General features: G+C 37.7%; 1 protein-coding gene across 3 annotated transcripts in view; it reads left to right on the top strand.

The window, feature by feature from the left end:
* Window positions 1-22,463, top strand: part of Epha6 (EPH receptor A6) — a 922,149-nt gene that overhangs the window by 663,715 nt on the left and 235,971 nt on the right. For all 3 annotated transcript variants that reach the window (XM_021184473.3, XM_021184474.3, XM_085832510.1), the window contains one exon: window positions 8,525-8,710. In XM_021184473.3, coding sequence (XP_021040132.1) covers window positions 8,525-8,710 — 186 coding nt within the window. The remainder of the gene's footprint in view (window positions 1-8,524; window positions 8,711-22,463) is intronic.

The raw sequence follows: 22,463 nt of genomic DNA, 5'->3' as shown, positions 1-22,463 counted from the left end.
AAGTCCACTGCCCATGATCAATGTCAGCAGGCAGACAGACTTGTCTGCAATGTGCATTGTGCATGACTACTTCTGCACTTTGCCTGGTTGGTTTTATTTGCCGGCTCACATCCAAATGGGTTTGAAGCCAATCTGTTTAGCAAATGATATTTCTAAAACTGAAGATAGGGCCAGAGTCAGGGATCTGGCAACCAGTTAAGTATCTGTTCTCTCAGAATGACCCTTCTAGGTCTCCTGCCCGAGTGAAAATATATACCATCTTACCCCCACCCATAAGTTTCCACAAAGAGTTATTTGTCTATAGATAGTACATTATTATAGTTAAAAACACCCTATAGATAGCTGGACATTTTTATAATGATTTTATGTCTCAGTGAAAATACTTTGGCTGTGCTAAGTATCCTAGCTTTATCTCTGTTACTATAATAAAGCAGTCTGATAAATAAAACAACGTGAGGAGGAAAAGGTTGATTTCATTTAATAAGGAGAAGGACGTGCTGTGGAGCACACCCATCTAACACAGAGAAAAGGCTCTGGAAGTAAAGTGTGAGCAGACAAGTTTCTGAGAAGGTGATGAAGGAAAGTAACTGTTTTGAATTAACTCCTGTTCATCCTGTTGGTCAGAGGAGGATTCTCTCTCCTGCATTAAGTGGATTGCCCAGTATCATATACCCATATACCTCTCACTGGACAGATATACGTGTGTGTGTGTGTGTGTGTGTGTGTGTGTGTGTGTGTGTGTGTGTGCAATGAATTATATATAATGTATTCACAATCCATAAGAAGAAGGTAGCCCATACTACATAGGTGTAAAATAAGTTAATAAGTTACACTTGACAACAGACGGAGCTAGTGTTGTGGGATATAGATTTACTAGTATCAAGTAGGAGTAGTTTCTCCCTGAATCTTTGTGAGGGTTATTGCTTAATCATTCCATAAGCTGGCAAGGAACGCCAGGAATCCTGTCCTCTAGGCCTATCATGGCCACTGCTCTCCTGAACTCCCAGCAGCTGTGTGATTATAACAAATATAGAAGTTCCATCCTTGAGGATGTGAGAAGAGATGAGGCCAAGTTTCTTGCAAGGAATTTATGAGCAGTTAGTGGTTGCTAGGAGTGGGGCTTACAAGGTCCTACCTCTCCTGAGGGATTTTAGAGGCAGTTAACCATTGCTCTCTGTGTGTGTGTGTGTGTGTGTGTGTGAGAGAGAGAGAGAGAGAGAGAGAGAGAGAGAGAGAGAGAGAGAGAGAGACAGAGAGACAGAGAGAGAGACAGAGAGAGAGACAGAGAGAGAGAGACAGAGAGACGACAGAGAGAGACAGAGACAGAGAGAGACTTTGGATCAGTGGTATGGCTGTCTGTAAGTTGCCCACACTCCAGTAAGAAATTCCAATCAAACTCATTGTGTTGGTAAGCTAGACGTGAGTGGAATAATCTCTGGTCTTTCATCAATGCTCTCTTTAGAGTAAATAAACAGCTTATGTATATCTCTCCAGGAAAAATCACAAAACACAGCTGAATCCTCATACACGGTAGTTTGGAGGGAGGGTCTGTGCCTGATCTGTTTGACAAAGAGGGTGAGTGTGTCAAGGGAACCTTATCTTAAGAAATAGAGATGTGTGCCTTCCAATAGTGCTTTCCAATAACAACAAAAGAGCACAAAATATCAAATCTGAGTTTAATGGCATGTACCATATTATCCTCATAGAACTTAGCTCTAAATAGGGAACACCAGAATAAGAATAAAACAAGAATCAATTTTAAAAAGAGAAGCATTCATTTTTGCCAAGAGAATGCGATGTGTAGTATTTTGGGATAACTTGGTGACCTTGACTCTGTCTGAACCTGGATAAAATTATGAAGTGGCCTTGCTTTGTCTCTTCTTGTCATGTCTCAGAATAGCCTTGTCTGAGGTTGCCATTATATCTGGTAGGAGAACAAAATAGCCTGCCTATCTATGAGTGCTGGACACACTTCCAAATGTAGAGGGTGGTGTTAAGTTACCAGATTTCTTTTGCTTTAGCATTTAAAATGGAAAGTTAGTTGGAGGAAGGAAAGTTGGAGGAAAGTTTATTAGGGGAAGCACCCTGGAAAAAAGATGGCAACGATCAGTCTTCACAGGGAATTAAGTAGATGTACACGGAACAAATGAAGACATGTGTATTGCAGACCATCCCAGTCCGGGGAAATGGCAGACGTAAAGAAAACCGTCGTGAAATACATGTTAGAACTCTTTAGAGGATAGCAACTCAGAAAGTGAACGTATGTTATAAAGAGGAGTGACTATATTGTCTTACTGGACAGGGCTGGGGAGGCCAACAGAGATGTCTTCCCACTGGAGACATTGAGCATCTGGTGGCTGCTGAGTGCACAAGGCTGGATGCCACCGCACCTCAATGTGGTGCGGAATGCCTGGAGGATTCTTGGGAGCCCCTGGGCTTCAACACATATCGCAAGTAGTATTCTGGTGGCAGCAAAGGCTGGCATCTGCTGCAGCAGTGACAGGAAAGGACACCCATCAACAGGGTCAAAGGCAAGCAGGCACACTCTTCACTTTTCCTCTGATCTCTCTTTACCTGAGCTGCTGTTTGAAGGTGCTGCGCTACTCTGGGGTTCGTTAGTCCTACCTGCACATCCCTCACAGACTTGCCCAGTATCTTGTCTTTCAGTTAATTCTAGGTCTAATCAAGTTGGCAAGATTTACCATCCCCACAACCAAAAGAAATGGTTGGTTGGTTTGTTTAAACAGCCAGGAGTGTGGCTTCTGTGTTTCTTCATTTAAAGGGGTTGGGAATGAAGGAGAGCTGGCACCTCAGATTGCAGAGAGTAAAATTTAGGCAAGGCTCCATGATCATGTTGTCACAGCTTTCCAAGATGATTGTACTCACTTCCCCCCCACTTTCCTCCGAGTGTCAGTTCAATTCTGCACAGTTTAAGTGCAAAATCCAATACTAATTGGTAGTTTCACATGGCCCTATATATTATACAATAAAATTGCTTGTCAAGAAAGATTTTTACCACTACCTGGAAGATAGATGGGATTGTTAGCTAGCAAATGTGCTGTCCATGGCAGAAGATCAATTATCCTGTGTATAATTTTCTTAGCCACCTTGAAACTAGACTGGAGTGGTTTTTACAGACTCACTAATATACAACCCATTTCAGCTGGGGCTCAAATTTAGTTGTTCTAGATAGTTTTAAGTCAACTTGACACAAGCTAGAGTTATCTGAAATGAAGAGGGGGTGAAACTTGATTGAGAAAATGCCTCCATAAGATCTTACTGTAAGGCATTTTTTCTTAATTATTAATTGATGGCAGAGAGCCCAGACCCCTGGGCTAGTGGTCCAGGGTTGTATAAGAAAGTAGGCTGAGCAAGCCAGGAGGATCAAGCCAGTAAGCAGCACCCTCCATGGATCTGCACCCGCCCTGGTCTCCAGGTCCCTGATTGTTGGAGTTTCTGCCTTGACTTTCCTCAGTGATGAACTGTGAAGTGGAATTGTAAGCTGAAATAAACCTTTTTTGTTCACAAGTTGCTTTTGGTTTTGGTGTTTCATCATAGTAATGGTTACCTTTAGTAGAACAGAGATGAAAGATTCATATAGCATGGCTTCATCACTCCATGTGCCTTTCCAATCCAGCCCATGCCTTAAACCCTGGAAATAATTAGTGTGAAGATACCATTGTTACCATAGGGAATTTAGACTGTGAACTTAATAAAATGCTAACAACGACTAAATTGCTCAAACATCAGGAAAGAAAGTGTTCACAGTAGTGAACTCTAGGTCCCAACATTTGTTGGTTGTGGCCAACTTATTTAGCAAGTGTGCTTTAGTTTCCTGCTTTATACATGGGGTATTAGTACCAACTTTAAAAGGTTTTTAAAGAAATTAAAGTATGAATTCAGTTTATAGACTCATTGGCACAAAGTACCATATGAGGGCACTGTAATAATGATTACAATTATGTGCAAGTAGTCATTAATGTTATGTGCCTATAGTTAATGGGTTAACTATACACTACATATAAAGAGTCACAATCTTATTAAGGAATGATTTCTTTTACTTATGGTCAAGTTACATGTACAATGTTACTGTTACTATAAGGACAATCACATAATGAATTGGTCTTTGACAGTTTATGAAATTGTACTTTGAGACACTTTCATATGTGTGATGTATCCAGACCTTCTGTGAAAGAATATCTGAACACATTTTGTGAGTGAGATTTTTTGGCCCAGGCCTGAAAAAATTCTCTAAGAAATATGCTCGTTAAGGCATATTTACCATCCCAACAGCCAGTACACATATTTTTTAAAAATAACTCAGGAGTGTGGCTTTTTCATTTCTCTGTCCCAAGGGGTTTTAAATGAAGGAGAACTGGAATCTCAGATCACCATATTTAGTGCCAATGAAATAAGTGTGATAACAGGCTGATGAAGCAAAGCTTGACATGAAGAAAACACCTGCCTGGTGTTAATAAGATGCATGAGTTTCAGACAACAGAAAGCCAAAGGAAATTACCACTATGTCTATCTTGATGAAGTATCAACAGAGATGTCATTTCTTTCATTATATTCAAAAGTTTATTTGAATTCTTATGATATTCACATGAGAAAAATTATATGGATTTGGACTCAGGTCAGATATTATATTTCTAAGTATTGCCAAGTCTTTATTAATAGTACATGATCTTTTTAGAGTTCAGTAAAAGATAAAGAGAGGCAAAGAGAAAGTTTTGGTTTTTTTATATATTTATTTAGGGGAGGAGAGTGATCAACAGACAAATTCTAATACTAGTCAGCCTTATGTGTATCTGACATGTATTTAGACATATTCAAATACCCTTTTTTGCTCCGAAGGTCCCAGGAGCCCAGGAAAATGTTTCAATTTTCTAACAGCTGTTATTTTTAGGTACAAAACACAAATTTAAAAATCAAATGTGTTATGAAAGAACTTTAAAAGCTCAGCTTCATTTTCTGTAAAATATGAACATTCAACTCCCAACAAATAGAGAGCATCATTTTAATATATTCGTGTATTTCTTACAAAATGTGGGCAAAATTTGTCAAGTCTGGTATTCTAAGCACTGCATTTTCTAGGGACAGCAGCCTGATCAGTGCTTCCATATCCTTGCTTGTGTGAAGTTTTAAAGTATAAAAGACAAACTCTCAGCTTTGAAGCCGTCTTCCCCAGCTCACTAGCCTTTTTTCCACCAGAGGGAGTGACTTTTTCCTCAATAATAAATGATTTCTAGTTCTAGTACTGAAAATAAAAATAAACCATGATAATAACAATAACAACTGACTATCTTGTTAGACTGTCTTCTATTTCTAGCAGACATGTACGCTCATATTTTTAAAAAGAAAACATTGTCTTTTTTTCTTCAACAATAAATGGTGGGTATTACTCACATACAATCAACATCTGGTTGACTCTGTTGAATTAATGCAAAGAATATATGGCTAATTGAAATCTGTGGTGCCGCAAATTATAATGTGATTACCTATCCATATCCAATTATTAATTAGAACTCTGAACTAATAAACTGAATTGACATATTCTTATTCCTTCCACCCTTAAAAGATTGAAATTTAAATGACTGAAACTTCTTTATGAATAATGCTACATAGTATGTGTGTGTGTGTTTCATTGGTATGTTGTTCACATTTTGCCTCCAAAAGGGTGTTCCTACTCCAACAGGCCCCCTGCTTACCTGGGGCCTCAAGACCCTAGAGGATTAAGCCATCTTCTCCCACTAAGGCCTGACCAGGAAGACCTCTGCTATATTTTTGCCAGGGGCCTCAGACCCACCTATGTATGTCCCTGGTTGGTGGCTCAGACTTTGGGGTCTGGGTTAGTTGAGACTACTGGCCTTCCTATGAGTCACTCTCCCCTTTAACTTCTTCAATCCTTCCCCTAATTTAACCATAGGGGTCCCCAACTTCAGTTCAATGGTTGGGTGTAAGTATCTTCATCTATCTCAGTCAGCTGCTGGTAGAGCCTCTCAGAGGACAGTCATGCTAGACTCCCATCTGTAAGCATATCATAGCATCAGTAGTAGTGTTGAGCCTTGGTTTCCTCCCATGAGATAGATCCCACTTTGGGCCAGTCATTGGACTGCCTTTCCTTCAGTCTCTTCTCCATTTTTGTCCCTGTAGCTCTTTTAGATGGTGTGGTTTCCCTTCCCCCACCCTATAACCTGCTTGCTCAAGGGTGGAGTTTCCTGCTGAGAGAGGTTGGAGACCATACTGTCAAAAGGGCAAGCCCTTCACTGCCTCCCACCCAAATAAAAAAGCCAATTGGCCTTGTACTAAGGAGCCAGTCTTACCCCTCCTCCCTGTTTCCCCACCTATCATCCAAAATTGCGGAGGAATATCAACTCAATGTTATTCTTAATAAAGCGTATTTCAAATTTGTTCAGTCAAACTTAGCCAGGGTTCCAACGCCCTACTTAAAATGCAACCAAGAAGTTACCTATTCAGCACTAATTAGCATTATAAAGTCAGAGCCTACAGCTCAGCGCTATTCTGTTAGTGGTTTACTAAGATAATAAGGACAGTCTTAGCCAGATACAGTTTACCATTAGAAAAAATAGAGAATCCCACGGAAACAGGTTTTTTCTTTAGCCCTAAGAACTCAGGCAGAACTATTGAGCATAGATAATTTTTCTGCCTCAGGCCAGCCTTTTCTTTTTTTTTTTTTCTTTTTTTGTTAACAAATGGGAGGAGATGTGGTTTCCCTTCTTCCACCCTAGAACCTGCTTGCTCAAGGGTGGAGTTTCCTGCTCATTTGTTCTGCCACGCCCACTGCTGGACCCTGTCGCTTTGCTGCTTGGAGGCACACACGTGTTCGTCCTGCTACTGGACCCCGAGTTACTTGGCGGGAAATTGGGTTCCCTCCCCCTTCCTTTATAACTGAATGTTGGAATTAGTAAAGGGGTGCCTTAAACATAAAATCGTCTTGGCCTCATTCTTTCTCCCGCCCCGTCTAGCTTCCTCTCTTTTCAGCTCGAACTGCCATCCTCAGTTAAACCGTTCGCATTGCAGACTGCGGGCGGGCTGCAACAAGATGGGAACAGTTCTGTGTCAGAAATTTTGACTGTGGGTTAGTATCCCTTTGCCTCCACTTGAGGCCCTGTCTATCTACTGGACGTAGACTCTTCGAGTTCCCTCTTTCCAGTGTTGGGCATTTTCACTAAGGTCAAACCCATTGACCTGTTATAGTCACTCACCTCCTGGGTCTCTGGTACTTTCTAGAGGGATCCTATTCATTCTCTTGGCCCTCTGGGCTTCTCTCCTGTCCCCCCTTTCCTCCCCTACTCTTCTCTCCCACTCAGGTCCCTCCCTCCCTCCACCTCTTGTGATTATTTCCTTCTAAGTAGAATTAAAACATCCTACACCTACTTACTTAACATGAGTTGTGGGGAATCAAACTCAGGTCTTCATACTTCCGTGCAAGTGCTTTATTATTGAGTTCTTTCCCCCATGCCCTTAATCTTTGTTGAATGTACCGTGTTACACTGAGAGAGCTGTGAGCCTTCTGGTAACAGCCCCTCAGAGTCAGTTGCCTTATGTCTTCACCATTCCTTGCTGTTTCTGACCTTTCAATCTGTCTTCAACACACCCACCTTGAATGTTCTGACCCCTCCTTATTTGTACATCCTACTATTTTCACCTCAACATAAAGTATCTCCCTCGCATCTAGTCCTGAAATCATGATTGTTCTTAATGGAAACAGCATTTTCATGGATGGACTACTCTTAAGTGATTCATTTGCATTCATCTCCTTTTCTTTTTAATGGTGCACAAGATAGTACCGTATACTTCTGTGACTCTCATACCAATCTGGCAGTATGTACTCATGCAGCAACATGCATATTTAACCTATTCATAAACTAGAGCTGAAGTATAACAGTTATATTTCTATCAATATATCTTGTATAATTCTGTATCCTATATAATAAGCTATTATAACTGTATTTAGCACAGGATTTTTTTCAGTGTTGATAAATTAATTAAAACAATATTGTTTTCTAATTGTCATAAAGCCCAGACTTATGACTTCACGGGTCAAATCAACTATACATACCAGGATTGTCTAAACAAAGCCCGAATTTGACCCATAGATTAGGACTGAGAAGAAGATCAGGGAATGTCAGATAATCATTGCTTTCCTCAAAAATTACACTACCACATCCCATTCTGCTGGACATAATTGTGTAGCAAATCAGGGATGTCTCTTGAGGAGCTGCCTTGATGCAGAAATAACACCTTCAATGTTTCTGAAAATTAATCAATGTTTTTATTTTATAATAATAATTCTAAGAACACTACTTCACCTAAATTTGTAATACAAAATGGCAGAAGCATTATAAACACACCAAGCATATTTTTCACACAAGCATTTTCAAGCAAACATTGAAAAGATGTATTTGGGGTTCATTTCTAAATGATATCATGGTAATTTGGATTTTTCTGAAATAGAAATGTTTGGTATAAACAAATGATTTTTGTTTTGTCTTTTAAGGTGAATTTGGAGAAGTCTGCAGTGGGCGTTTGAAGACACCAGGGAAAAGGGAGATCCCAGTTGCCATTAAAACATTGAAAGGTGGCCACATGGACCGACAAAGAAGAGATTTTCTAAGAGAAGCTAGCATCATGGGTCAGTTTGACCACCCAAACATCATTCGCCTAGAAGGTGTTGTCACTAAAAGTAAGTTCCTGGTTTTCCTCACTATTTCTCCTACAGTGCTCTTAGATTTTATTAAGTCATAATAAAAATACCAAGTTGTTGAGACAGCGACTTCATTCAGGATGCTGGCTTCTGACCTCTCTTCTCAGTGTCTGTCTCTAGGCCATGGCATTATCAGAGTTTACATAGGTTACCACAAAGCTCGGAAAAGGAATCACCCCTTAACTTTGCTCATTTGGCTTAGCATAATGACTCAAGAGGAGCGGGTTATATTTTTCTAAATGTCAATATTAATAGAAGACTGACTATCAATATTTGATTCATTAAAGTAAATTACTGCTCCTTAGAAATACATTTAATAGACAAGTATAAAATGCTTTATCATAGAGTAAAACCTTTCCAGAAAAAATTCTATATGGAAGTCAGCTCTATTAATAGCATTATGAATAAATTATTATAGTTGGTCCAAAGTAAAATATAAGATAACTGCTGAGATAACAATTCTGCTGTTACAGAAATAGTGGAATCAAAGTCATTGTTTTGAAAGAAAATTACTTTAAAATCTAAAATTACTCATACTTTAAGTAACTGGCTGCATATTGTACATATTTGAACAATGAAAAAAGGCAAAAAATATAACAATATGTATCCATTTTTATTTACTAATAAACTAAACATAAAACCCAACAGAGAATATAATTGAATTTTTCATAAAAATTATTTAAATATTTAAAGTGACATTTTATTTCACTTATATGAGTGGGATCTAGAGTGATGGTTCAGTGGTTAAGAGCACATCCTACCTTCTCTTGCAGAGAACCTAGGCTGAGTTTCCAGAGCCCACTACTAGGACAGAATCATATGTAATTTCAGTTCCAGCAATTTTGATGATTTCTTTATGCTACCACAAGCTCATGTACATATGTGATGTATATAAATTCATGTAAACACAAACACACACGTAAAAGTAAAATATGTAAATAAATATTTTTCAAACCATTTAAGGGACATTAAAATTTCATGTTATAGTTAAAAATAAGAAAATGTAATAACTTAAAAAAATATGTGCTGAACTCTGCATCTAAAATCTCTATATTCTTCACCCACGGCATTGGTAAAATGTTTCTCAAGAGACCAGATTAATGGCAGCCTCAATAGTTCAGAAAGCATGGAAGAGAGTTCAAAATAATAATCATTATAGTGGACTTGTTATTGTAGTGATTTAAGTTTTTCAATATTCACCCATATGCACTTCTCAACCACAATTACATTGAATTCAGCCATGTGACCAACTTTGCCCACTGGGACATTAGCAAGGTCAGGACACATGGCATTTATATACTTGCAAATTGTTACCTGTAGTCTATAATTCTTCTTCCTGAAACCCAACTTACATGTGGAATGAAAATAATCCATGCAGCATTGCAAAAAGAAGCCTAGCAAGGTAGGAGGGCATTGCACATAGTCTGAGTTTAATCTCAAGGTACCAACAGGAACTGAGTGCTACCATTGTCCTCTGTCCTTAACACCCATGTTGTGACTTGCATATGGATATAGTCACATCTCTCTTACATTAATCTCACACACATGTTAAATGTCTTACACACACACACAAGCACAAACAAACACATACACAATGAATTGGATGGATGCATGGATGGATGGATGGATGGATGGACAGATGAACAGATAGATGATAGATTTTTTTTAAAAACAGAGAATCAAGGTACTTTACTCAACATGCTAGATGGCACTAAATTTCAGTCTTGTGAGTGAACCATCTCAGACATTACATCCCTACCCAATTCGCACCCTAGCCAGGTACCTGCAGCTTTGGCCATGTGGCAGGGCAAAGAAACTAAATCAACTCAATCTAGTCAACCCAAGAAATTATAAGAGAGGAGGTTTTTTTCAAATAAATTTTGGTTCTTTATTGATTCTTAAACTCTTTTCATATAATGTATTTTGAGTATATTTATATTCTTACTTTTCCCTTTAACTCCTCTGAAATCTACTCCAAGTTTGTGTCCTTACTTTTCTTAATATTCCATAAGGTCAAATTCATGTTCCCCACATACTCCTGCACTACATCCAGTGGAGTATTCTAAATGTATTAGGGGCCATAGCCATAAAGAAAAGTGACTCTCCCTCTCTTGGAAGTCTAATTGTCCATATCTCCTCAGATGGAGGTAGAGATTTGAGTTCCTCTACCATTCTGGAATGTTGACTGGCTCAATCTTGTGCAAGTTGTATATAGGCAAACCATAGTTGCTATGAGTGCGTACATTCGGCTGTTTATTAGAGCCAGAAGGCACTACTTCACTCTTGTCCTCCCTGATCTCTGACTCCTACAGTCTTTCCTCTCTCCCTTCTGTTGTGGTTCCTGTGCCTAGTGATCTAGATGTCACATACCACTGACACTTACGTTATCACTTTGAACCACCATCCACGACACAAAGATGCTTTTTAATGAGGAACAAGAACTATATCGATCTATGCATCGAGAACTACAACTGTAGCCATGTACACTAGTGGTACAAATGTTATAAGAGTAAGAAACTGCAGAGGTCTTAAGTTCTGCATCATAGGAGGAAATGCATGTCCGAAACTATAAATCTAACTAATGACACATGGTTGGGGAGGCTAGACATCCTAGGAATGAACTTACTATTATTTTATTAGATGCATAGTATCTAAATGCCTGCTAAATCTGTGTAAAATTGTTGTTTTAAGCCATTAAGTTTAAATTTGTTTCTTTAACGGCAATAAATAACCAAATCAATGAATCGTTATAGGAATTCTGCTCTTGCCAGTTAAGATCTGTACACATTGGATAAATTATTTAACATCTCTATACTGAACTTTCATGTCTGTAGAATAAAACTAAACTAACCCAGATATCATTAATTAGAGAATCTCAGTTCTCTTTTCTAAGACTTTGAATTATTCCAATACAAATTAAATCTATAAATGGATACTGAATTTAGCATCATCTTCCTCTCACTAGCTTAACCATTTCAAGTGATTCCTTCATTTTTACTTTTATATTTACATGAAAAATTTATTTTTGAGGATGGCTTATAATTTAAGTTTGATGCCAAAATTCTCTTGTGTGAGTTTACACATAGAATGTCTAAAAATAAGAGAACAGCAATAGACTTAGAGTTTGGAAAGTAAGAGATCTTTATTTTCTTCCATTAATAGATCAAATCTTATCAAATAAATACTATGACTTTATCCATATATTATCATATATTATATTATAAATAGCATATTTATATGTATATATAAATGACCTATAAGAAGGCTCTACAAAATGGGAAAATTAATTCTATATAAGTCAGTATCTCCATGATGACAATCAGCATTATAGTTTTAACTGCTAAGCGCAAACCACATAAGGGAGTGTTGAGGCGCTGCAGGGTACATTGTGGGGATGAGGGAAAAGCAATTCCGGCAACAATCAGTGATGATGCTTGTCCTGTTATCATCTTGAGTCAAGTGCTATGGGATTGTTAGAAGAAAAGCAATAAATAAATGAAAACCTCATTCCCATAAATACACAGTAATTGTTCCAGGATTGCCCTTAAGTAGCTAAGAGATAGCTAGCAATTAATGTTCCCTAAAGACGCCCCCAACTGCATAAAAGATACTGATGAAGATAATGATGCAGTACAAGGGCCTGATTGCGGATAGATTGTCCTGGGGTCTGGGAAACAAATATATTGAATCTCCATTAAAAGTGATATAAGATAATAAATAAAATCCTTCAGAGCATCCGTCTACAAGTTCTCGTTTAATGTGAGTATATTTCTGTCTTATGTATAGCCTTTTCTCTTAGATGCATGCATGGTGTACTTCTTTGAATCACTTCTGCTCCATCATATGTTCACATATAACTGCTTTTATTTTAAATTGGAAAGCTAAATGATTAAAGACTGCATCATGCAAAAAAACGATGTCTGATAAAAATTGAACCTCTTTGTATGATGAATCATATCACAATTTTACTAGCCTGTTAAGATATAACTGATGGAAAGAAAGATGAATCAGTTAAAACCATATAGGAGACACATACTCTTTCTCCAGGAAGGAAATAGAAGCCATCAGATGGAGGACAGACTTGTAATCCTTAGTAGCATAAGTAGTCACTGATATGTAGCTGATAGTTGTCAGTGACATTAGTTACATCGCCAAGAGGTAAAAGGCTAGCTTTCTATAAGAAGTTAAGAATTGCAGCTTAGTGATGAAGAAGTATGGCACAATAACTGTGAGACAGACAACAGGGTCTATCTTCCAGCTAAGTAAAAAGAGCATTTACAAGCACTAACTATATCGCCTAAGTAACAAACTCAGTAAAGAGGAACAGAAGTCATCCCCAGTAGCAAACAAATTCCCAAAGATAATTCCATGTCATTCTAAGACATTCTTTAAAGAACCCATGGCTCAATACTAAAGCTATAATAGAATCTTCTAGAGTTATTTGGAACCTTTGTATGTTCAAGAATGTTATAAATTACTCACAGGGAGTTTTTATGAACATACATAAAAGAATAAATTCTACTCAGTCAAAAAGCATTGTACTACATTCATAGAAAGAGGCTCCCTAGTTCTCAGCTTGGCTTATTCTTGTTAGATAAAGGTAATCCTCCAAACATCCACTGTTAGAGCAACTGCTTCACCAGCTAATTATGGACTGAATAGTCACCAAACCACTCTAGGGCTTAGGTTTCTATTTTCCTATGAATGAAAGAAAAGTCCAGATCAGAGTACAAAACATAGAGGTCAAATGTAACCCTAATAAATCCTATTCCCTTAACAAACCAAAAGACATGAGATGTTCAATAAGGAAAGCTTATCCCATGATGGTTGATCCCTCCAAGATCATTATAAATTTAGGTTCATGCTGATAATTAAAAAATATTAATGAGGTTCACAATGAAAGAGAAATGAAAATTTCAGCCAACTTTTTAATTTATAATACATACATCGGAAAAATATGGGGAAATTTATCTGTAAGCAACATTACAGTTTGGATAGTATATTAATTAGCTTTCTGTAACTGAAATGCAATATTTGATATTTTTAACTGATAAAATAGTAGGCCTACTCTTGCTAACAGTTTTTAAAGTTCTAGTGTGTAATTGATTAGCTATAATAATTAGGGTCTTTCTGATGGCACCGGGTGAAGAAAAGTGATGCTTAGTCAAGCCAAGAAGTATAGGGAAGATGGTGACTAGCTCTCAGAACCTCATTTGATGGTATCATCAACTGAGCTGGCACATGCAGGGATCCTTATTTCCTGGTGCGATGGGACAAGTTCCATCCAATGAAGAGTAACTAACTGACCCTTCTTTTGTACACTTTTGTTAATTAGCAATAAGATGGAGTTAAACACTGAAGGAAACAAAAAAAAATCAATCTAATTCTATAAACACATTTTAGATAGCAAGAGAGAATTGAAAGCAAAGAGCAAGCAAAATCATGAGAAGAATGATAGAGTGTTTTAGGCACAGATAGCAAACTGTTTTAAGTCTTGAATCAGAACTTAGCACATTAGTGTAATAGCAAGAAAGCTAGCAAAAGTAATAAGTGTCAATTAATTACATAATGAAAAAAAGGACAAAATAGCAAGGAAGCCAGTGCAGAAAGACAAAAAAAATGGTGAGAAAAATATATTAATCAATATATACTTTGAAAGGAATAGATTTAAGATCTATTTTTCAAGACGTAAATGAGACACTTTGGTTATTGCCTGATTGTATCATAGATGAGGAGGAAAGGTCATATTCAAATGGCTTCTAATCATATTATTCCTGTAAGAAAGAGGATGGAAAGGAGAGGAGGGAAAGAAAGGGAACAGATTTAGAGAAAATAGCACTTTCTTGTTTGAACATGATTGCATTTAACTGAAGGCTTCCAGGAAGTTCTTGAAGCCCAGCAAGGAGCTTGGCTCACAGATGCAAATGAAAAGGCATTTAGCAGACTGGTAATGGTTAGTAGCTGATGTAGGGAAGGTGTTATCCCCTGGAAGAGGACTGCATTAAAACACACATATGTATGAGATTCTCAGGAAACTTCCTTAATCAGTAAAAAACACAAACAGGAAAAGAAACCAAAAGAGAGAGAGAGAGAGAGAGAGAGAGAGAGAGAGAGAGAGAGAGAGAGAGAGAGAGAGAGAGAGAGAGAGAGAGAGAGAGAGAGAAGCTAAGACAGAAGAGAAGTAACAAGGAATAGAACGCATAGGTCTTGCTGTCAGAGCAAGAGAGAGATCCCTAGAATAAAATCAGCTAAGGAACCAACTACAATAAGAACCAAGAAACATCCTTTGGAAAAACAAAACAAAACAAAAACAACAACAACAACAATCTCAGAAAAATATACTCCCTTCAGCCAGAGGTAGAGAGCAAAATATTTGATGTATGCTAACGCTGCAAACTCGTAGCTTTGAAAATAGTCAAGGCTCCTGCTATCTTAAATTCAAAATGATTAACATCCATTAAAGCCTTCACTTATTCAAATAATGTGTATTATATGAGAAGCTACAGCACTTTTCCAAGTACTGGGGTTCAGGATTGAGTAGGGAAGGTCAAACTCTACTCATGTGTCAGAAGTTCCTAGAGTTGGACTAGAGAGATAGCTCAGAGGTGAAGGCCACAACTATTCTTCCAAAGGTCCTGAGTTCAATTCCCAACAACCACCTGGTGGCTTATAAGTATATATATATACTTATAAGTATATATATATATATATATATATATATATATATATATATATATATGAGATCTGATGTCCTCATTTGGAGTGCAGGCCTTCATGCAGGCAAGATACTGTATACATAATAAATAAATAAATCTATAAGAATTGCAAAAAATATTTTTAAAAAGGAAGTCTAGAGTTTCATTCTTAAATCAAGCATTTATTTTTAATGACTATGGCATTTCTAATTCATTCTTATTTCTCTTATACTTCTGTTTCTACATCCCAGAAAAGACTGGGTAAAATACTAGTGTGATCTCAGTCCAGGATTCAGGCACACACTTGTGGTAAGAAGGTGGTGGTCTCCAGAGCAGGACTCCATCTGGTGTTTCTTCCTTCCTTTGCTTTGATGGTGTAGAACACAAGTTCATCTGCCAAGATGGTTGGTAAAGGAATGGTGTTGGTGAGTGTTTGTGATAGATGTTGAGAAGATGTTGGAAGCAAACTGACCAGGAAAGGATTTTGGCATCACTGAAATCTAAGGAAACTAGACCATGAGGACACAGCCTGCTTCCCTGCTATGATGAAAGGAAAGAATAGGAATGTGAGGAAGGTGTGACCCAGAAGCAGAAGTGCGTAGGAGTGGTAGCAAAGGGAGAAGGCAGGTAAATGCTCTGGACTTTCTTCTCCCATTAGCCTTAAGTATTTACTTTGCTGTTGCTGGAAATGGTGATGAATTATTCCTAGGTGATTTCAGGAGACTCTGGGGATTTGTAAAACACTTACTGCTAAGTATTTGCCCTTGGGATTATAACATATACACACAGCTAAACAAAATGCATCTTATGTGACTGCAGCAACTAATTATAAGATGGCCACACTCTGCCACACTCTGTTCAAGCACAGCCAAGGCTCACTGGGAAATTGGAATAACGTATTGGGATGTTTTCCTGTTGTCAGATTAGGGTCTCTCTTTCTATAAAAAATAATAATAATACAAATATTGTTTCTGTATTTAAGGGAAATGTATTCTTGTCCCTTCAGTGTTGAAATATCTGGGTCTCCTCAATGTCACTCATTTCAATCACTTCTGTAGATCAACCTCCAGCATCTTCCCCTTCTTGGTTCTATGTCGCTAATCCTGCTAATGATGTGTGATAGGCTGTGAGAAGTAGTGAGAGCTTTAAGAAAGACATCTAATAAGTTGTTGGCTATGAAAGTAACACTGTAAACTGCAGGAGCTAAGAGAGAAAAGAGTCTACAAATAAAAATGTATTCATTCAAAATATCTCCTTTAAAAACAACAATATGAACTAACCAGTACCCCCAGAGCTCGTGTCTCTAGCTGCATATATAACAGAAGATGGCCTTGTCGGCCATCATTGGGAAGAGAGGCCCCTTGGTATATATGCCCCAGTACAGGGGAACTCCAGGGCCAGGAAGTGGGAGTGGATGGGTAGGGGAGAAGGGCAGAGGGAGGGTATAGTGAACAATTGGGGTAGCATTTGAAATGTATATAAAGAAAATATCTAATAAAAAATAAATTATAAAAAATAATAAAGCCGTCTAAAAAGTAAAGTCATATTCATTTTCAGAAAAAATAAATCTCATCCCTTTCATCCCTAAAATAAGTTTGGTCTGAGTAGAGGGCACAATGCATCTAAATTCAGGGAGAACTAAAAACAAAGTAGGTAAAGCCATATTATAGGCATGAATTTGCTGCCATGCATTCAGGAGAATAAGAATCAGCCAGCCAGCCTAAGGAGAGGGCACTTTGGTCATGGCTAAGAAGCCTTTCAGAAGCCTTTAGCAGCCTTATGTAGGGTGGGTTAAAGACTTGTAAAAGTCACCAAATGACTAAGGAGCCTCCCATGTGATTTTTGTATTTTTAGAAGCCCCTGTAGAATCAATGAGGGAAGTCTCACACAGTCTTCATTTATTGTGTAGGATTTTCCGAAGGACTTAATATTGCACCCAAGCTGAACCTAGTTCAATGCTGTTTGGTGCTGTCACGGCTGCTGCTTCTTTTGTTAGAGTATGTTGCTATGAAACTTTCTCAATTTGCATCTCAACATAATTTCAGACTTAGTGAAAATGTTACGAAAGCCATACTTTTCATATGACTTTCAGCCAGTTCCTCCTGATAACCATACAATTAATATCAAAGCCAAGAAACAACCCAAGTGTGGTGGCACATGCTCACAGTGCCAGCTCATAGAAAGCTGAATGAGGAGGCTCACACCTTTGAGGTTAGTCTGGGCATTATATTAGTATCTTCTAAGAAAGAAGGAGAGAGGTGAGGAAGGGAAGGAAGACAGATAGGTGGGGCAATTGGTACTGTATTCTCATTCTGCCTTGCCAGGGCTGTCTCTTATTTTTGCTCTATTATCAGTTCCAGGCTCCTGGGTAGAATTTATCTCACATCATTTTAGTCTCTTCTCATCTGTTCTTTGGGCTTCTTTGTCTTTGACCTCCATACTACCCATGAATACTGAGCAGCTTGTTTTCTGAGTGTCCTCCACATTAGTGTCTGTAGTCTCACAATGATATGCAGCTCTCCCTTGGTTGGCAGGAAGTCTGCAGGAAGGATGAACCTCACTGAGTGCAGTGTGGGAAGGGATACAAGCATTTCATTCTTTAGGATGCCAACTCCTACATCACCGCACTGCAAAGTGACTTCTCCCCTGTTTGGAAATACTGTGTAATTAGACGACAGATAATTTAGACTATGAAAATTTTCTATTCTCAAATTTGTGGTTATTAGTTTTATCATCTGTTAATAGACACTGTCTGCCACAGTTATCTCAGTTCTATTCTAATGATAACTTTTTTCTCTTTCTGTTTTCTCTATATAGTTTGTTAATTTGAACCCTTCTTCAAGACAAAACAGATTCATAATGTTGTGTCCACTAGAATTATTCTTCATTTCCAAATCTGGATGCTCTCAAAATCCATTCATAGTTCTAGTTGATTGCTGTTCCTCTGTTTGTTTTACATGTGGTGGCTGGAGGGCATCTGAATGTTTGCAATTTGGGTGTTCGTTTATGAAACATCTTTAACCATGTGAGCACAAGTTTCTATGAGAAGTTATATTTACATCTTGGGCAAATATTTAACTGTGGGATGACTGAACCATAAGATAAGTATATATTTAACAGCATAAAAAATTTCCAGGTATCTAGATGGAGCATATTTTGCAGGTCCACTAGTGATTAGGCTCATTGCAGGTGCCTGGTATCACTTGTCATGGTTGGAACAAACAAACAAAAAGGTTAGCTGTTCTGGAGAGCCGTATTTGCATTTTCCTAACGACTAATGAATCTGTGCATCTTTCATAGGTCTATTTTTTTGTCCCTATTTCTCCTTTAAAGGAGCATTTTCAATTTTGCCGGTCTTCTTTAATTGTGATTTTTTATATAATGTTTAATTTTTCTGCATAAAATACTTTGTCAATAATGTGAATCTTGGAGTGGTTTTTCTCTAGGTTGAAGTCCCTCTCTTCATTCTTCCACTAATGTCATTTGTAGAGAAATTTTTCTTATATTAATTTTTGACAAAATATAGTTTGCTATACTTTAAAGTGATTAGGCTTATGGTACTATACATAAACTCTCTTCAGCTAGCCTAAAGAAGGGTTCTAATTAACAAACTCACTCTACTCAGCCTTGATTCTTTCTATATTTAAGCAGGCTTATGCTAAGTCCCTCTAGCATCTGAGTTGCTCTCTTGAACCCAGAGCAACCAAATGTCTCAAATTCTCGGGGCTTATGATGACCCTAGTGTAATACACTAAACTTAGTGTATTATGTAACTTTATCTTTTTTTTTTTTTTTGGAGTTTTCTTTTGTGACCCACCTCTATTTTCTGTTTTCTCTAAAATCTGCATTATGAACCTCAATATGTATTTTATATATAATTTTTTGTTTTTGAATGAAGGTTATTCCATGGTACACTTGAATAAGGGGTCACACATGCCTTAATCTATAAAAACAGGCAGTATTTTATCTTCCATGCTAAAGTAAAGGTTAAAGGTATGAAGAGGCTGATTTTTCTTGGCTATCTAGCTCAGTTCTTACCTGTAACTCCATCTAGTGTCAGTCATGTTCATGTAAGACTGATGGCTTTCCCATAATTGTGTTTGTCTGGATTTTGGCATTTTCTCCTTCCTCTCAACAGTCATCACATTGGAGAAATTTTCTTTTTTTAAAGCTATATAATAAACTAGTTGTACATGGCTTTTCTACAGAAGCAAATTGATAAGATGACTGATGACTACATGACTAATTTACATATAGAAATATTAAACTCTCCCAAGCATTACCTGGTCTGTACCTTGTGTAGATGTGTAAATGATAATCCCAACACTCAGTCTCAACTCAGGCACAGATATATAAGCAGAATATCAGTCTTTCTGGTCTGAGACCTAACAGTAGGACCTCTTTAGTCCACTCTGAGTTGAGATAAAGCAACAGAATTGTGTGAATGAATTGACATTTTTATGAACTAATATCAATCACAAGAGTGCATTTGTTCATTGTTCAATCATCACAAATGTCAACAAAAGGCATTAGTGATATTTTTCTCTATTTCACTAGATGAGATGACTATTTCAAGATTGCTACCCACAAATTTAATGTATTGACCTTTCCTCTAAACATTAATAAGCATGATTCTTTTGAAATAAGTTCAGTTTTCATTTTGGCATGGCCATATATTATACAAGACATGCTGTTGTATTTGCTATGGCAATCTGTATGTACAGCGGTCTATTGCTCCTCTGTGACTTTGTCATTATTTCATAGAGCTGGTGCCTGAACCATTCCATTACACTGAAATGAAACTATACAGAAATGTTCCCCATTAGCTATTGCCTCTTAGTATAGATTTTATGCTCTGGTGAAAAATCACAGAGTGTGCCCTAGAGAAGAAAGGCTAAGGTAGAACTGGAAGGTTACTGGAAGAACTAAGTGTAAGTAAGGCAGCTTACAGACAGGAGGCATCAGCAGTAAGGATAGTGTATGCCTTAGCTTCTTCAAGAAAATGAGTACATTTTCCTTAAAAGGGGTCTGAAGTTAATAGAGCTATTGCTTAAGTGTGACTAAGCAAATATAGTGAAAGAAAACGAAAGTTTCAGTCCTTTAAGGTCTAATGCTCCAATGACCCTGCTTGAGCAAACAGAAGTCTCGGTCACAAAGGTGATTGGCAATGGGCTCAGAAACTATTTTATAGAACCTGTCCCAGGTGGGAACATGGAATGTTGTTTTATCAAGTGAAAAAATATCTTAATTCTCTAGCCATGCTTATCTTAAAACTACTATTTTCATAAGATAAAAATTAAAACGTCTTATAGCCAAGATGATACTACTGGTCTTTCTGTGCTATTCCTAAAGTTTTACAGTAAGAGAAGCCTGCATTGTAAGGAGGTGCACACTTCTGTTTGTAACGAAATGGATCTGGTCTTTTACTTAATCAATAAAAAAGGAACTGCCCAGAAGAAAGGTAGGGATAAAACATTAATGAAGAAGTTGATATGAATGGAACAAACCCCCACTTTAATCAAATTTGAATTTCTTAAAAGATTTATCAATACTTCTGCTAGAAATTTAATGAGATGAGGCCAGTGTCTTTGCATGTGTTAAAGATGTGTCCTTTACCACTATTGCATATGCCAGCAAGATTTTGCTGACAGGACCCTGATATAGCTATCTCTTGTGAGGCTATGCCAGTGCCTGGCAAATACAGAAGTGGATGCTCATAGTCATCTATTGGATGGAATACAGGCCCCCCAATGAAGGAGCTAGAGAAAGTACCCAAGGAACTAAAGGGGTCTGCAAACCTATAGGATGAACAACAATATGAACTAACCAGTACTCCCCAGAGCTTTGGTCTCTAGTTGCATATGTAGCAGAGGATGGCCTAGTAGGTCATCAATGGGAGGAGAGGCCCTTGGTCTTGTGATGATGATATGCCCCAGTACAGGGGAATGCCAGGGCCAGGAAGTGGGAGTGGGTGGGTTGGAGAGTAGGGCAGGGGAAGGGTATAGGGGACTTTCAGAGAGGAAACTAGAAAAGGGGATAGCATTTGAAATGTAAATGAAGAAAATATCTAATAAAAAAAGATGTGTCCTTTATAGTAGGAAAAAAATTATCCTTTTTGACAAAGAAATATTATACAGAGGAGTTGTAAGAAAAACCACTGTGCAGTTAGTATTGATAGAGTTAGTGAGACAAAAGAAGACTATTTTTTAAGCTAACCTTAGAGGACAGCACTAGAGGTGGGCAGTATAGTAAATATTAGTTTTGTAGTTTCAAATTTTTTCCATAAGCCACTGATCAATGATAGAGAAATAATTATGTTATGCTGTTAGAGATAATATTTTTCTTATCTTTAAACCTGTAGTTGTTTTGTTTGTTTAATATCCAATAGCCCCTATGCTTTCCTGATCCAGTTTTGTTCTATAACATGGCTCAAGCTGGTCAGGTTACATTCAGCTACCAGACTAGAGAACCTGTTAATGTCTGGTTTGTGACTCATGAGCCTTATTGAAATCTTTGCTAACTAATGCAATTGTTTCACAATTGGTCATCCTGTCTCAATTTTATTGTTGGCCCACCACTGCCTATTTTTTATCTCCTTGCTAGAATGATCCCTTTAAAAAGATGTTTTTCAAAGTACCTAGGGGAAAAAATGAGCAAATAACCAGAGATCTCCTTTGAACAGTTAACTTCTGAGCAACTATTAATCCTTGATTTATGATAGTATGCAGTTTGTTTTATATGTAATGTTTTTATTTTATTTAATATTCACATGTATATAATGTGTTTGGGCCAATTACACCCCCATTTCCTTTCCTCCAACTTCTCCCTTACCCAGCTACCACTTTTTCTCCTAACTTTATGTCCTTTCTATCTCCTTATTTATGCTGCCTACCAGATCCATTTGGGATTGTTTGCATCTTCATGGGTTCGGGAACATCTATTGGAGCACATCTATTCTCTTGGGGGTGGCCTCCATGAAGAACTGATACTCTCTTCCCAGAAGCCAATAGCTCCTCAGATAGGGGTGCGATTACACA

This window comes from Mus caroli, unplaced genomic scaffold (genome assembly GCF_978045245.1).
Source record: "Mus caroli unplaced genomic scaffold, Mus_caroli_1 scaffold_17, whole genome shotgun sequence".
In the NCBI taxonomy this organism is placed as follows: domain Eukaryota; kingdom Metazoa; phylum Chordata; class Mammalia; order Rodentia; family Muridae; genus Mus; species Mus caroli.
The sequence above is the reverse complement of the archived record's forward strand: the minus strand, read 5'-3'. Positions and strand labels throughout refer to the sequence as shown.